The sequence below is a fragment of the Heterodontus francisci genome, chromosome 3 (assembly GCF_036365525.1).
Source record: "Heterodontus francisci isolate sHetFra1 chromosome 3, sHetFra1.hap1, whole genome shotgun sequence".
In the NCBI taxonomy this organism is placed as follows: domain Eukaryota; kingdom Metazoa; phylum Chordata; class Chondrichthyes; order Heterodontiformes; family Heterodontidae; genus Heterodontus; species Heterodontus francisci.
This window is the reverse complement of record NC_090373.1, coordinates 209,413,291-209,428,243: the sequence shown is the minus strand read 5'-3', so window position 1 is coordinate 209,428,243 and position 14,953 is coordinate 209,413,291. Positions and strand designations below refer to the sequence as shown.

The 14,953-nt window shown below is 48.9% G+C and overlaps 1 protein-coding gene across 1 annotated transcript; it reads right to left on the bottom strand.

Annotated features, from left to right (window-relative positions):
* Positions 1 to 204: 204 nt before the first annotated feature.
* LOC137366410 (dynein regulatory complex subunit 5-like) lies at positions 205 to 14,306 on the bottom strand. Its single transcript, XM_068028277.1, has 3 exons — positions 14,088 to 14,306; positions 9,162 to 10,177; positions 205 to 548 (listed from the first exon to the last, which is right to left on the bottom strand). The coding sequence occupies exons 1-3, from the start codon at positions 14,245 to 14,247 to the stop codon at positions 336 to 338; spliced, it is 1,389 nt and encodes a 462-aa protein (XP_067884378.1). The 5' UTR covers positions 14,248 to 14,306; the 3' UTR covers positions 205 to 335.
* Positions 14,307 to 14,953: the final 647 nt, after the last annotated feature.

Below are 14,953 nucleotides of genomic sequence, written 5' to 3'. Positions count from 1 at the left end.
TAGCTCCTTATGGGGTTTGATGTTAAATTGTGTTTGATAACACTCCTGTGTTAGCACCTTGAGATGTTTTACTAGGTTAAAGGCGCTATATAAATACAAATTGTTGTTGTGATGATGATTCAGGTCTTGCGGGAAAAGGAAATTGAGACAAAATCAGCTTCAAACAGTAGATTTATTTTTTTAAAACAGTATAAAAATAGTTCTGTCAGTTTTGGTGTATTTCATGGAAACTCCTGCACTGGTTTGAATGAAATTCGAGCTGGTCGTATTGGCTGTAAGAATGAGAGCAGACGGATCTGATTGGAGGATTCGTGTCAGAGAGGAGTGTGCTGACATCATTCAGATGCAAGGTAGTGATCTGATAAAACCTGGGTGGCTTGAATAATCTTAACTGGGTGGCAGACAGCATTCCACACCCTCTCCCGGTTGTTGTGCAGGATCTGGTTGATGGCGTATTCATGCTCCTGGCCGATATCTGTCAGCCGCAGGTCAAACTCCATTAAGGTCCTGTTCTTTGACATTCCCTCTTGTAGCTGCTTCCCGCCCTCCTGATAAAACAAAACAGGAAAACTCAGTGGAGTAGAGGCGGAGTGAGAGAGAGAGAGAGAGAGAGACTCTATAATGAGAGAAAGACATGATAGAGACACCCAAGAGAGAGATTTCATAAAGATAGATCAAGAAAGACTCCCATGAGAAGACATTTTTTAAATTCATTCATGGGATGTGGGTGTCGCTGGCCAGGCCAGCATTTATTTCCCATCCCTAATTTCCCTTGAGAAGGTGGTGGTGAGCTGCCTTCTTGAGCCACTGCAGTCCATTTGGGGTGGGTATACCCACAGTGCTGTTAGGAAGGGAGTTCCAGGATTTTGACCCAGCGACAGTGAAGGAACGGCGATATAGTTCCAAGTCAGGATGATGTGTGACTTGGAGGGGAACTTACAGGTGGTGGTGTTCCCATGCATCTACTGCCCTTGTCCTTTTAGTTCAGAAAGGTCATGGGTTTTGAAGGTGCTGTCTAAGCAGCCTTGGTGCATTGCAAGTTCTCCCTGTGTCTGCGTGGGTTTTCTCCGGGTGCTCCGGTTTCCTCCCACAAGCCATAAGACTTGCAGGTTGATAGGTAAATTGGCCATTATAAATTGTCACTAGTATAGGTAGGTGGTAGGGAAATATAGAGACAGGTGGGGATGTTTGGTAGGAATATGGGATTAGTGTAGGATTAGTATAAATGGGTGGTTGATGTTCGGCACAGACTCGGTGGGCCGAAGGGCCTGTTTCAGTGCTGTATCTCTAATCTAAAACTTCCCTTCCTCGACTTCTCTGTCTCCATCTTTGGGGATAGGTTGTCTACTAATATCCATTATAAACCCACCGACTCCCACAGCTACCTCGACTACATTTCTTCACACCCTGCCTCCTGTAAGGACTCCATTCCATTCTCCCAGTTTCTCCGTCTCTGACACATTTGCTCTGATAATGCTACCTGCCATCACAGCACTTCTGATATGTCTTCCTTATTCCTCAACCGAGGATTCAACCCCCAACTGTGGTTGACAGGGCCCTCAACCGTGTCCGGCCCATTTCCTGCACCTCTACCCTCACCCCTTCCCCTCCCTCCCAGAGCCGTGACAGGGTTCCCCTTGTCCTCACTTTCCACCCCATCAGCCTCCATGTCCAAAGGATCATCCTCCGCCATTTCTGCCACCTCCAGCGCAATGCCACCACCAAATCAGTCTTCCCCTCCCTTCCCCTGTCAGCATTCCAAAGGGATAGTTCCCTCCGCGACACCCTGGTCCACTCCTCCATTACCCCCACCACCTTGTCCCCTTCCCATAGCACCTTCCCCTGCAATCGCAGGAGGTGTAATACCTGCCCATTTACCTCCTCTCTCCTCACTATCCCAAACACTCCTTTCAGGTGAAGCAGCGATTTACTTGTACTTCTTTCAATATAGTATACTGTATTCGCTGCTCACAATGTGGTGTCCTCTACATTGGGGAGACCAAGCGCAGACTGGGTGACCGCTTTGTGGAATACCTCCGCTCAGTCCGAAAGCATGACCACGGGCTTCCGGTTGCTGGCCAATTCAACACTCCCCACTGCTCTCATGCTCACATCTCTGTCCTGGGATTGCTGCAGTGTTCCAGTGAACATCAACACAAGCTCGAGGAACAGCATCTCATTTACCGATTAAGCACCCTACAGCCTGCCGGACTGAACATTGAGTTCAATAATTTCAGAGTATGACGGGCCCCCCATTTTACTTTTATTTTTAATTATTTTTTCTTTTTCCTTTTTTTTGTGTTTATTTTATTTTGTCTTAGTTTGTTCAGTTTGCCTACCCACTTTTTTTTTTCTTGTTTGTGCTTGTGGCTGTTCAATTTTCAGTCCATTAACACCCTATCTGTACGAATGCTTTGTCTTTCAACACACCATTAACATATTGTTTGCCTTTGCTCCATGACCTTCTGGTCAGCTATTCTCTGACCTTGTCCTATCTACACCTTCTCCTTTGTTATCTCTTGTCCCACCCCCGCTTTACTTGCTTAAAACCTTTCACATTTCTAATATTTGCTAGTTCTGAAGAAGGGTCACTGACCTGAAACATTAACTCTCCACAGATGCTGCCAGACCTGCTGAGTATTTCCAGCATTTCTTGTTTTTATTTCAGATTTCCAGCATCTGCAGTATTTTGCTTTTATATAACTGGTGCCTGGGCAGCTTTCGGCTGATCCAGGTGAAGACCCCTCCCACAACCAGAAGACCAGGAGTATTACTCAAGACTGTTTAGAGTGCTCCGTGTACCACCGTTAAAGCAGTCATGGCTTGCAGCTGTCTTTCCCATTTCCTGTACACCCTCAGCCTCTCCCCAAACCTACTAGTTGTTCAGACGTTATTTCGTGCAAACTTTGGTTTATTTGTTGTTTTCTTTTGCAAGCCTGCAATTTGGGGTGGGTTTGCCTCTTGAACCCATGGCAAGCCCATCATCACCAGTGGCGGGGCCCTCTCATACCTATGCGGCTGTAGTGTCTGTGGCCGCCCATGTGACCCCATCACCCTTTAAATTAATTACATCTCGCCATGGGGTGAAGAGCTATCCCCACCCAATATGTCTATAGACGCTTGTGTAAATGCAATGGCTGAGGTTGTCGGCCTCATCAAAGATGTACAGGAAGGCTGTGTTCTTCCTGAGGACTGAGTGGGCTGTGTCCCTGGCCCTGAGTAAGACCCTGTGGGGGGGACCGCACAGTGGATAATGCTATCAAACGTTCCGCCCTTCATTCCCAGTGAGCTCCTCCTCCCTCACCTGCACCATCTGGGGAAGGTGAGGTCAGCGATCACCCCAGTCCCTCTCAGTCTTTGGGAAAACAGCCTCTGGCATGTCTACTCCTTCTGCCGCCAACTATTTATGCAGCTGGCGCGGGAGGAGATTTTGGAGGGCCACTTCAGTGTGGAGTTCCAGGGGATGGCCTACCACGTCTTCTGGACCTCGGATGGGGCGCGGTGCAATGTCTGCAAGGGGGTGGGGCATGTTCGAAAGAACTGCCCCAACCTCCCAGCCGCCAACTCCACCTCGGCGGCCCAGGGTGGTGCCACTGCACCTCCTCCCACTCCCCCTACTGCTCCTGCAAACACTGCTGAGTCGGTTCTGGAGGCTGTGGTTTTCATGGCCTCTGGTGGGGAGGGGGTGCCCATCCGAGTGGAAGGAAGACGCGGAGGAAAAATAAACACCAAGAGGCGCGTCCCCTGGACACCATAGCACAACCCGAGCCTGATCTCAGCCCAAGGCCCAATCCCGGGGGACCCACCTGCCCCAGGGCTGGGCTCAGGCCCAGGGCAACTTAAAAAAAAAAAGGAGGATACAGAGGCCGCTGATGACGTGCAGGTCTCTGAGCCTCAGCGCCCAAGTGAGAAAAAGAGGCAACACAGGGCCCATCTGTTGGAGGGAGAGCTGACTCCTGGTTTGGATCCCCAGGTTTCCCCTACCACCACCACCATCACGGTTATAAAGCCTGGGCAGGAGCCCCCTAACCCTCAGGATGGAGGGTAGGGGCAGGCCCCTGTACATGCAGCCCCTCCTGAAAAAGCAAATGGAGCCCTGCTCGTGATGGGAGAGCTGGGGATGTTCCTGGAGAAGCCTCCCATTCTGTCACTGGGTCGGGTACCCTGAGTGGAGGGGAGGGCAAGGCCCCAAAGGGTCAGCCCTCCCGGCTAAAATCCACTCCCAATCAGGAGATACCCGACCCAGTTATCATTGAAAATGCTTACCTGTCTTCTGGGTCTGTGGGTGTAATCGGGGCGGGAGATGGCCTCGTCTCTCTGCCTCTGGTTGGATTTCTGGAGTTGGGAACGTCCGTCTCCCCTGGACCGCTCATCGGTCTGGGGACGGAGGTGGAGGGAGCTACTGAGCTGCTGGTGGCCATACGCTCCAGTTCCACAGTAGAGCTCAGAGAGGAGTCCTCTGCCATCGATCCAGGGGGTGGGATCATGACGGAGGCGGGACCAGCTGGCGCGGCCAGGACGTCTGTCCCACAGTGTGTGATGGGCGTGTCGGCCGCTGGCGGTGACGACCCAGAGGAGGATGGGAACTCAGTGTGGGGCACAGATTCCATCGCCAGTGAGGTGGTGGAGTCCCTCGTGCCTCCCACCATGTCTTCTCTCATCCTCATTGTAAAACACGGGGAATTCCTTGCGGCTTGCAGGGGTTGCCGCCATAAATTCAGCTGGCCCTCGGCTATTGGTCGAATCTGGCGCTGATCATCCAGTCTGCCCACGCTGTCCTCAAGAAAGCGGGGAAGGGCGTGGGCGTGAAACTGGTTGAGAGGCGGCGGTTTGAAGCGTTCCCCAATGGGTTGCTGGGGGAGTGGAAAGCCAGGTGCACTTCCGCTCCCTCCTCACAGTGAGGTGTTGGTGACAGGCTTCAAAGTACTTTTGACATGAAGATAACCATAGCCAGCCTGAACATCAATGGCAGCAGAGGGTCTCACCGCAGATTTCACAATCTCTCAGTCCTCAGGGAAGGGGGATATGCGGTGAGCTTTCTGCAGGAAATCCACACCGTTCCGGGAGACGAAGCCACCTGGCTCCTGGAGTGGCAGGGTGGGTCTACATGAATCACCTCACCCCTATTTCTAGTGGGGTGGCTATCTTGTTGGCCCCAACTTTTCAGCCAGAAATCTTGGGAGTCAAGGAGCTAGTGCCGGGCCACTTGCTCCACCTCGCCATTCGCCTGGGTAGCGTGCCGCTCCACTTTGTGAACGTGTATGCGCCCAGCCCAACACGTTGCAAGTGCACTTCATTAAAGAAGTGTCTGCTCTCTTGAGCTCTATCGTTACCCTCGGTGGGGGTTCGCTCCAGTCCCCAGCGTGGCCAAGCGTCGGAGTAGATGAGGGAACTGATTAGCTCCCTCAACTTGGTGGACGTCTGGCGGAATCTCCATCCTGACTCCAGCACCTTCACGTGGAGATCTGGAGAAGGAGGGTCCAGAATCGACCCCCTCTACATTTCGCAGGCGTACGTCTCCCGCGTCTCGGCGGCCTCCATGCGGCAGGTGCTGTGCTCGAACAGTAACCTGCTGTGGGCGGAGTTCACTCCGCTCCACACGCAGGCAGGGTCCGCGTACTGGTACTTCAACAACGAATGGCCTCTTTGTGTACTGTAACATTCTGCCCCACTTAGCCTTTATATATTAATTTTATAATTAATATAATTATTAAGGAGGACGTGCCATTCCAGGACTCGTTCCGTCGATTCTGGGCCGACTGGAGAAGGAAACGGGGGGCTTCCCCTCCTTGAGGCTATGGTGGGATGTGGGCAAGACTCACATCCATGTCTTCTGTCAGGAGTACGCGAAGGGGTCGACCAAGAGGCGGGAAGCCGAGATCGGGCGCCTTGAGAGGGAGGTGCTCGACTTGGAGTCCCGCCTCGGTCATGCCGTCGTGGACCCGGCCCTGTGGCAGGCGTACAAAGAGTAGACGGGCGCGCTGAGGGACCTGCAGCTCATAGGGTCCCGAGGCGCGTACGTGAGGTCGCGGATCCAGATCCTGGAAGATTTGGACCGCGCCTCACCCTTCTTCTACTCGCTGCAAAAATGGTGGGGGATCCGTAAGCAGCTCATTGAGCTGCTGGCCAACGACAGATCCTCCATCACGGATCTGGAGGGAATGGACCTTCTGGTCCGTACTTATTACAGTGCGTTGTTCTCTCTGGATCCGTCCAGCAAGGACATGCGCAGAGTTTTGTGGGAGGACCTGCCGAAGGTCAGCCCGGAGGGCACCGAAGGATTGGAGGCTCCGCTCACATTGGCGGAGCTAACTGGCGCCCTCCACCAGCTATCGAGGGGCAAGTCCCCAGGGCTGGACGGGCTGACTATGGAGTTCCTCAGGGCGTTCTGGGACGTCCTGGGGGACGATTACGCGCGGGTCCTGGGGAAAGCCTGGTGACCGGGGAGATGCCCCTCTCGTGGCGCAGGGCAGTCATCGTCCTGCTGCCGAAGAGGGGCGATCTCCGCTTGTTTAAAAACTGGCGTCCGGTCTTCCTCCTCAGCACGGATTATAGGCTATGTCTACCCGCCTGGGCTCAGTGCTGGTCCACATGATCCACCCCGACCAGTCCTACACGGTCCCGGGCCGGTCCATCCAGGACAACATCCACCTTGTCCGGGACCTGATCCATCTTTCCCAAAGGACTGGTCTGTTGGTTGCCTTTCTCTCCCTAGATCAGGAGAAGGCGTTCGACAGGGTGGATCACGAATACCTTTTTGGGCCACATTTTAAAGGAAGGATGTGAATGTGTTGGAGGCGGTTCAGAGGAGGTTTACTAGATTGATACCTGGAATGAGCGGGTTGTCTTATGAGGAAAGGTTGGACAGACTGGGCTTGTTTTCACTGGAGTTTAGAAGAGTGAGGGGAGATTTGATTGAAGTATGTTAGATCCTGAACGGTCTTAACAGGGTGAATGTGGAAAGGATGTTTCCTCTTGTGGGGGAATCCAGAACCCGGGGGCACTGTTTTAAAATTAGGGGTCACCCTTTTAGGACAGCGATGAAGAGAAATTTTTTCTCTGAGGGTTGTGCAACTTTGGAACTCTCTTCCTCAGAAGGTGGTAGAGGAGAGGTCGTTGAATAATTTTAAGGCGGAGGTAGATAGATTCTTGTTAGGTAAGGGAATCAATGGTTATCGGGGGTAGATGGGAGTGTGGAATTCGAGACACAAACAGATCAGCCATGATCTTATTAAATGATGGAGCAGGCTCGACAGGCTGAATGGCCTACTTCCGCTCCCAATTCATATGGTCATATATCTACAAGATGCACTGCAGCAATGCACCAAGGCTCCTTAGACAGCACCTTCAAAACCCATGACCTTTCTGAACTAAAAGGACAAGGGCAGTAGATGCATGGGAACACCACCACCTGTAAGTTCCCCTCCAAGTCACACATCATCCTGACTTGGAACTATATCGCTGTTACTTCACTGTCGCTGGGTCAAAATCCTGGGACTCCCTTCCTAACAGCACTGTGTGTGTACCTACCCAAAATGGACTGCAGCGGTTCAAGAAGGCAGCTCACCACCACCTTCTCAAGGGCGATAAATGCTGGCCTGGCCAGTGATGCTCACATCCTGAGAAAGAATACATTTGTTTTTAAATTCAGGGATAGGAAGGGCCATCGGCTCCTAATCACTGTTGAATGGTCCCTTTCTGGACAGGGTGTGCGTGTAGGCATTGGCCAAGGAAAAGACTGGGTTCGGCTGTGGTTGCACACAGATTAGACAGGACAAGTAGACACATGAGTGAGGGATGGAGGGCTGGAAGATTCTGCAGGTCTGAATCAGCAAGAATCAATACTTTCAGGAGAGGGTGAAGGGAGAATGGGAGGGTGGGCGGGGGTATGATGGGGTTAACATCAGTGCTGGGTAAGGTTTTACAAACAATAATCAGGGGGAAAAATCAACAGGCACTCGGAAAGGTTTGAATTAATTCAGGAGAGCCAGCATTAAGAAAGTATTTGATAAAGTACCACATAAAAGGCTGGTTAACAAAATTGAGGCTCATGAAATAAGAGGGTCAGTGTCCAATTGGATTAAAAATTGGCTAATGGACAGAAAACAGCGAGTCATGGGCTTTACGGTTGGCATGGATGCGGTGGGCCAAAGGGCCTGTTTCTGCGCTGTACGACTCTATGGAAAATGGTTGATTTTCAGACTGGAAGATGGCAGACAGTGGTGTTCCCCAAGGGTCAGTGCTGGGATCACTGCTTTTTTTGATATATATATATATATATATATATAAATGAATTAGATCTTGGAATACAGAGTAGAATTTCAAAATTTGCCGATGATACCAAACTTGGAGGTGAGGCAAACAGTGAGAATGATACAAACTATCTGTAACAGGACATAGATAAGCTAGCAGAATGGGCAGACAGGTGGCAGATGGAATTTAATAGAGAGAAGTGTGAGGTGATGCATTTTGGCAGAAGGAATAGGGAGAGGCAACATAGACTTAATGACGCAGTTCTAAAGAGTGTGCAGGAACAGAGGGACCTGGGGGAGCATGTACATCGGTCTTAGAGGGTGACAGGACATATTGAGAGAGTGGTTACTAAAGGATATGGGATCTTGGGCTTTATAAGTAGTGGCATTGAGTATAAAAACAGGGAAGTTATACTGAACTTTTATAAAGCTCTGGTTAGGCCCCAACTAGAATACTGCATCTAGTTCTGTTCACCACACTTTAGGAAGGAGGTGAGGGTCCTTGAGAGGGTGCAGAGGAGATTTACCAGAATGGTTCCAGGGATGGAGGATTTTTAGCTACAAGTTGCAGGGGGGGATGCGAGGAAGAACTTTTTTATGCAGTGTGTGGTGATGACCTGGAACTCACTGTCCACAAGGATGGTGGAGGTGGAGATGATGAATGATTTCAAAAGAAAATTGGATGGGCACTTCAAGGAAATAAACTTGCAGGGCTATGAGCGGGGCAGTGGAACTTATTGGATTGCTCCCTGAAGAGCTGGCATGGACTTGAATGGCCTCCTTCTGTGCTGTAAATGACTGTACTACTCTAAGAGCCTGACAGTAGCATGCAGCAACAGTAGGTACCTCACAGTTTAGCTTATATGGGTCACTCTAATCAATTGTCAAGCATCACCCCCATATACTGACCAGGCCTAAATTATTACAAGAAAGGTCAATGGACGTCAGGGTTTGGTTCTTCATCAGGAGTTCAGAGAAGATGATGGCCACAGACTCCGTCAGCTCATTGCTTGCCAAGTTGATCTCTTCCACCGAGGACTTCATAAGAGCTCGTGCCAAGGCTTCTCCTCCCTCATCCCCAATTTGGTTGAGACGAATGTTGAGGGATTTGAGGGTTGAGAAGCGCCTGACTTTGTAGGCGATGGCTCTGGCTCCATAAGCTGAGATGCGATTGTTGCACAGGTTGACCTTCTCCAGTTTGGTCTTGTGAAGAAGCTTGGCCACGACCTTTGCCCCGTTGTCCTCGATCAAGTTGTGTGACAGGTCCAGTTCCACCAGCGAGGGATGGTTTAGCATGTACTTGACCAGCACTCGCAATTTCTCATCATCAATCCTGTTTCGAGGGAGTTTGAGCACCTTCAGTGTCTTGCAAGAATGGATGGCCTTTGCCAGGGAGAAGCAGTCTTGGTAAGTAAACAGGAATATGTTCCATTCAAAATTCATCCCACAGTCCTTGACCCCATAGGTGACGTGCAGCTCTTCGAGACTGGTGAGCTTACTGAGCAATATGCTGAAGTCAAAGTGGTCCATTGAAGGTCCATTCACATCACTATCGCTCCCGGCATCTGAAGATTCATCATCCACTGTCTCAGGGAATTGCTTGACAGGAGGAAGGAGCTGGGCAATGTCTAACTTCTTCACAAAGTCTCTACAAAGTGGCACCAGCTCTAGGACGACCTTGATGTCAGTCGTGTCTGGGACAAAGAACTCAATAATATTCTTCAGCAGCCTTTCAAAGAACATCCTCTTCCAGCTGCCTCCATAACTGGAGGTATCGCACACCTCCCAGCATTCCACGCAGCACCTTCTCCAGTAGCCCTCGTCGCTGACCAAGTTCGCTGTCACCTGCAGTGGGATATTGGTGGAGATCTTGGCCAAAACCTTACGTTTGTGCTTCTCCAGAAGTTCATTCAAAAGGGGGTGCTCTGTGGTGTTAAAAAAAGAGCACAAGGCAGGTGAGCGAGTCAACAGCACTCAGCTCCATCCATTGTGCAGCTCATTTGTAAAGTACACACTATTCCTTGTAATCCAAAGCTGCTTCATTCAAAACAAATGATCATTTCATAGAATTATAAACTGAGACCACACAGAAGGCAGTCATTCAGTCCAATGTCCCAGCTCTTTGAAAGTGTTAATTAGTCCCATTCCCTGCTCTTTTCCCATTTGGTCTGTAGCCCTGCAGCTTACGGCATTTGAGGTGCATATCCAGACTCCTTTTGAATGAGCTTAGGGTCTCTGCTTCAACTATCCTTTCAGGCAGTGAGTTGCAGACCATCACCACCCTCTGAGTGAAAAGGTTTTTCCTCATCTCTCCTCTAATTATTCTACCAATCACTTTAAATCTATGCCCCCTCGTCACTGACCTCTCTGTTAAGGTGAATAGACCCTTCACCTCCACCCTATCCAGGCCCCTCAAAATGTTGTACATTTCAATCAGCTCTCCCCTCAGCCTTCTCTGTTCCAAGGAGAACAACCCCAGCCTATCCAATTTTTCCTCAAAGCTGCATTTTTCCAGTCCTGGCAACATCCTCATAAATCTCCTCTGTACCCTCTCTAGTGTAATTACATCCTTTCTGTAATGAGGTGACCAGAACTGCACACAGTACTCAAATTGTGGCCTAACTAATGAGTTATACAATTCCAGCATAAACTCCCTGTTCTGGTATTCTATACCTTGGCTAATAAAGGAAAGGATTCCATATGCCTTCTTAACCACCTTATTGACCTGTCCTGCTACCTTCAGGGTTCTGTGGACATTCACTCCAAGGTCCTTCACTTCCTCTACACTTCTCAGTATTTTCCCATTAATCGTGTATTCCTTTGCCTTGTTTGACCTCTCCAAATGCATCACCTCACACTTCTCCAAATTGAATTCCATTTACCACTTTTCTGTCCATCTGACCAGACCATCAATATCTTCCTGCAGCCTACAGCTATCTTCCTCGCTATCTTCCACGAGGCCAATCTTTGTGTTGTCCACAAACTTCTTGATCATTCCCCCTACATTTACGTCCAAATCGTTAATATACACCACAAAAAGCAGGGGACCCAGTACTGAGCCCGGCGGAACGCCACTGGAAACAGCCCTCCAGTCGCTAAAACACAGAATAAAACACCAGTCAACAATTACCCTTTGTTTCCTGCCGCTGAGTCAATTTTGTATTCACCTTGCTGCATTTCCCTGGATCCCAAGGGATTTTATTTTTTTAACCAGTCTGCCATGTGGGACCTTGTCAAAAGCCTTTCTAAAATCCATTGCTGAATATCTGAAACTTTCTTTGGGGATTTGGATAATCCGAAGGAAATGTTTCACAAGTCTTCTCTGATCAAGGCTCAACATACCACCACAACAGACACAGCTCACCAGCATCTTCTCAAGGGTAATTCGGAATGAACAATAAATGCTGTCCTAGCCAGTGACACCCATATCCCAGGAACAAATTAAAAAAAAATGTTGATGTTCACTGAAACATTGCAGCAGGACCAGGACAGAAAAGTGGACATGAGAGGGGCGGTGTTGAAATGGCAAGCAATGCAAGCTCGAGGAACAGCACCTAATTTTCCGATCAGGCACTGTGCAGCCTTCTGGACTGAACATTGGGTTCAATAATTTCAATAATTTATTTTATTTCATCTTTTTTTTTTAACCATGTGCCTGCCTACTGGGTTTTTTAATGTTTATGCTTTTGGCTAGGGCTGTTCATTATTCTGTCATTAACACTCTCTCTGCACTAATGCTTTGTCTTTCACCACACCATTTGTATACACTCTTTGCCTTTGCCCCATGACCTCCTTGTCAGTTAATCTCTCTAGCCCTCTGTCCTTTCACACACCTTCCCTTTTGTTCTCTAACCCCCCCACCCCCCACCAACCTCCGGTTCACTTGCTTAAAATCTATTACGTTTCTAACCTTTGCCAGTTCAGATCAAAGGTCACAGACCTGAAACGTTAACTCTGCTTCTCTCTCCACAGATGCTGCCAGACCTGCTGAGTATTTCCAGCACTTTCTGTTTTTATTTCAGATTTCTAGCATCCGCAGTATTTTGCTTTTATTTTAGAAATCTTCATGACTTGGGCAAGATGTTTACAGAGAACCGACATGACAAGAGAGTGACTGAGAGATACCAGTCAGTGTACAGATATCTCCCTGAGAGAGTGGGGACTGAGAGATACCAGTCAGTGTACTGCTATCGCCCTCAGAGAGTGGGGACTGAGAGACACCAGTCAGTGTACAGATATCTCCCAGGCCAATATTTATCCTTCAACCAAAAACACCAAAACAGATGATCTGATCAATAACACACTACTGTTTGTGGGAACTTGCTGTGCACAAATTGATGCTAGGTTTGCTACATTACAACAGTGACTACTCTTTGAAAAAGTATTTCATTTGCTGTAAAATGCTTTGGGACATCCTGCAATTATGAAAAAAGCTGTAAAAATCAAAGTTCGTCTTTCTTTTCCAGCCCAAGCTCTCTCGTAGATGAAGCATCACTTAACTCAGCAATAACCTGCTCAGTGACGCTCGGTTTGGGTTCTGCCAGGGCCACTCTGCTCCTGACCTCATTACAGCCTTGGTTCAAACATGGACAAAACAGCTGAACTCCAGAGGCGAGGTGAGAGTGACTGCCCTTGATATCAAGGCAGTATTTGACCGAGTGTGGCATCAAGCAGCCCTGGCAAAACTGGAGTCAATGGGAATCAGGGGTGTCATGCAGGCTCCCACCTGCCAAAAATGAGGCACATTAATTTTGCCACATGAAAATTGATTTTTAAACTGTTACTGGAGTAAAGAAAGAACTTGTTTTTAAAAAAAAACACCAGACCCTTGACTGGAAAGACATTTGCATAGTAACGGACAGTATTTGGAAAGGACAAAGGGGCCACTCATTGCTCCAATTTAATTCACAATGGACTTTTGATTACCAGACGTTGAGGGTGGAGGAGCTTGCATTCCAGGTTGACTGTTAAGATGGTCAAATACACAGTGGAAGTGGTGACACACTAGTAGTCACATGACTAATCTATTGGGCAACCTGAACTCCTGAATTTGAACTTACCACAGAGAATTTGAACTCAGAAAGCTCTTTGCTCCTGGACTGAGAACATCTCTCTACTGTTGGCTCTCATCTCTTTCTCACGGAACTGAAGACCCATTGAAGACACATAAATCCCAAGACAGAAAAGTCTGCTACAGTGAACAAGGTATAAGAATACTGGGTTCCAACGAAAAGCAAGACTTATCTACAACCAAGGATTCTACAGTGAGCTCGAAGCACAGCAACAACCCCCCTTCAGAGATTGCCTCAAACTTTTTCACTTGATTTTTCTTCTCTTTTCTGTCTCTATTTGCATATGCCTATCGCATGCTAGTGGGGCACAGCGTGTATCCGTAGGCGTTAACTGAATTAGTTTGAGTTTTAATAAATTTCACTTTTCTTCTTTAAACCCAAGAAAGCCTGTTTGTACTCATTTCTTTGCCTGATAATTGGAAAGTGGGGAACAAGAATTCACCAAGGGGGAGCTCAAAACTCAGTGTGTTTAAAAACAAAACCCTGTTACAATAAGACCAGGTGAAGGCTGAGAGAGACGCCTGGACATCTTTCTCACCTGGTCATAATAGGGGGAAATCTCTCCGTTGGCTGGAGTCATACCTAGCGCAAAGGAAGATGGTTGTAGTTGTTGGAGGTCAATCATCTGAGCTCCAGGACATCACTGCAGGAGTTCCTCAGGGTAGTGTCCTAGGCCCAACCATCTTCAGCTGCTTCATCTGGGTATTGACGGGGAGCCTCCCGCTTTGCCCAGTTCACCCCTCACTATGCGACACTCACTCACCAGCGAAGTTCTGCACAATGTGGTTAATGCAGAGGTCCGAAAGCAGTGGAACTGTTGCCAGTGACCACTCCTGATCCTCCGCGATGATTCTCCTCATCCTCCTGGGATCAGCTGCAGGATTGGGGCCGGAGAACTTGGTAGCCCAAGGATTGACATTCATGGCTGTGATTTGACCTTAGGCTGTAGAGGCTGGTAAAACACTAGGATCAGGCCTGAAGGCTCTCTGTGAGAATAATGAATAAAGAGTTACAGTTGTAAAAATGTGTAGTTCACCCATTCCCCCTGTGCTCGCCGGCGCTCACCGACTCCCAGTTAAGCAACAAGTCAAGTTGAAAATTTTGATTCTCCTGTTTAAATCCCGGCATTGCTAGTCCCCTACCTATCTCTGGAAGCAACACCAACCCGACAACCCTCCAAAATCTCCGCACTCACCCAATTTCCAACTCCAATATGAAACATGACATGACTGGTGGCCAAGCCTTCAGCTGCTGAGGCCCAAAACTGCCATCAGTTTCAAATCACGAACCCACCACTCATTTCCACTCACATCACTACATCACCAGCTCCCTCTTGGCATCATTTCACCCAGAGTCTCTCTCTGACCGCAGTTCCCCGTCAGTCTCTCTCTCTCTCTCTCTCTCTCTCTCTCTCTGACTCCAGTTCCTCTTGTCAGTCTCTCTCTCTCTCTCTCTGACTCCAATTCCTCTTGTCAGTCTCTCTCTCTCTCTCTCACTGACTCCAGTTCCTCTTGTCAGTCTCTCTCTCTCTCTGACTCCAGTTCCTCCTGTCAGTCTCTCTCTCTCTCTCTCTCTGACTCCAGTTCCTCCTGTCAGTCTCTCTCTCTCTCTCTCTGACTCCAGTTCCTC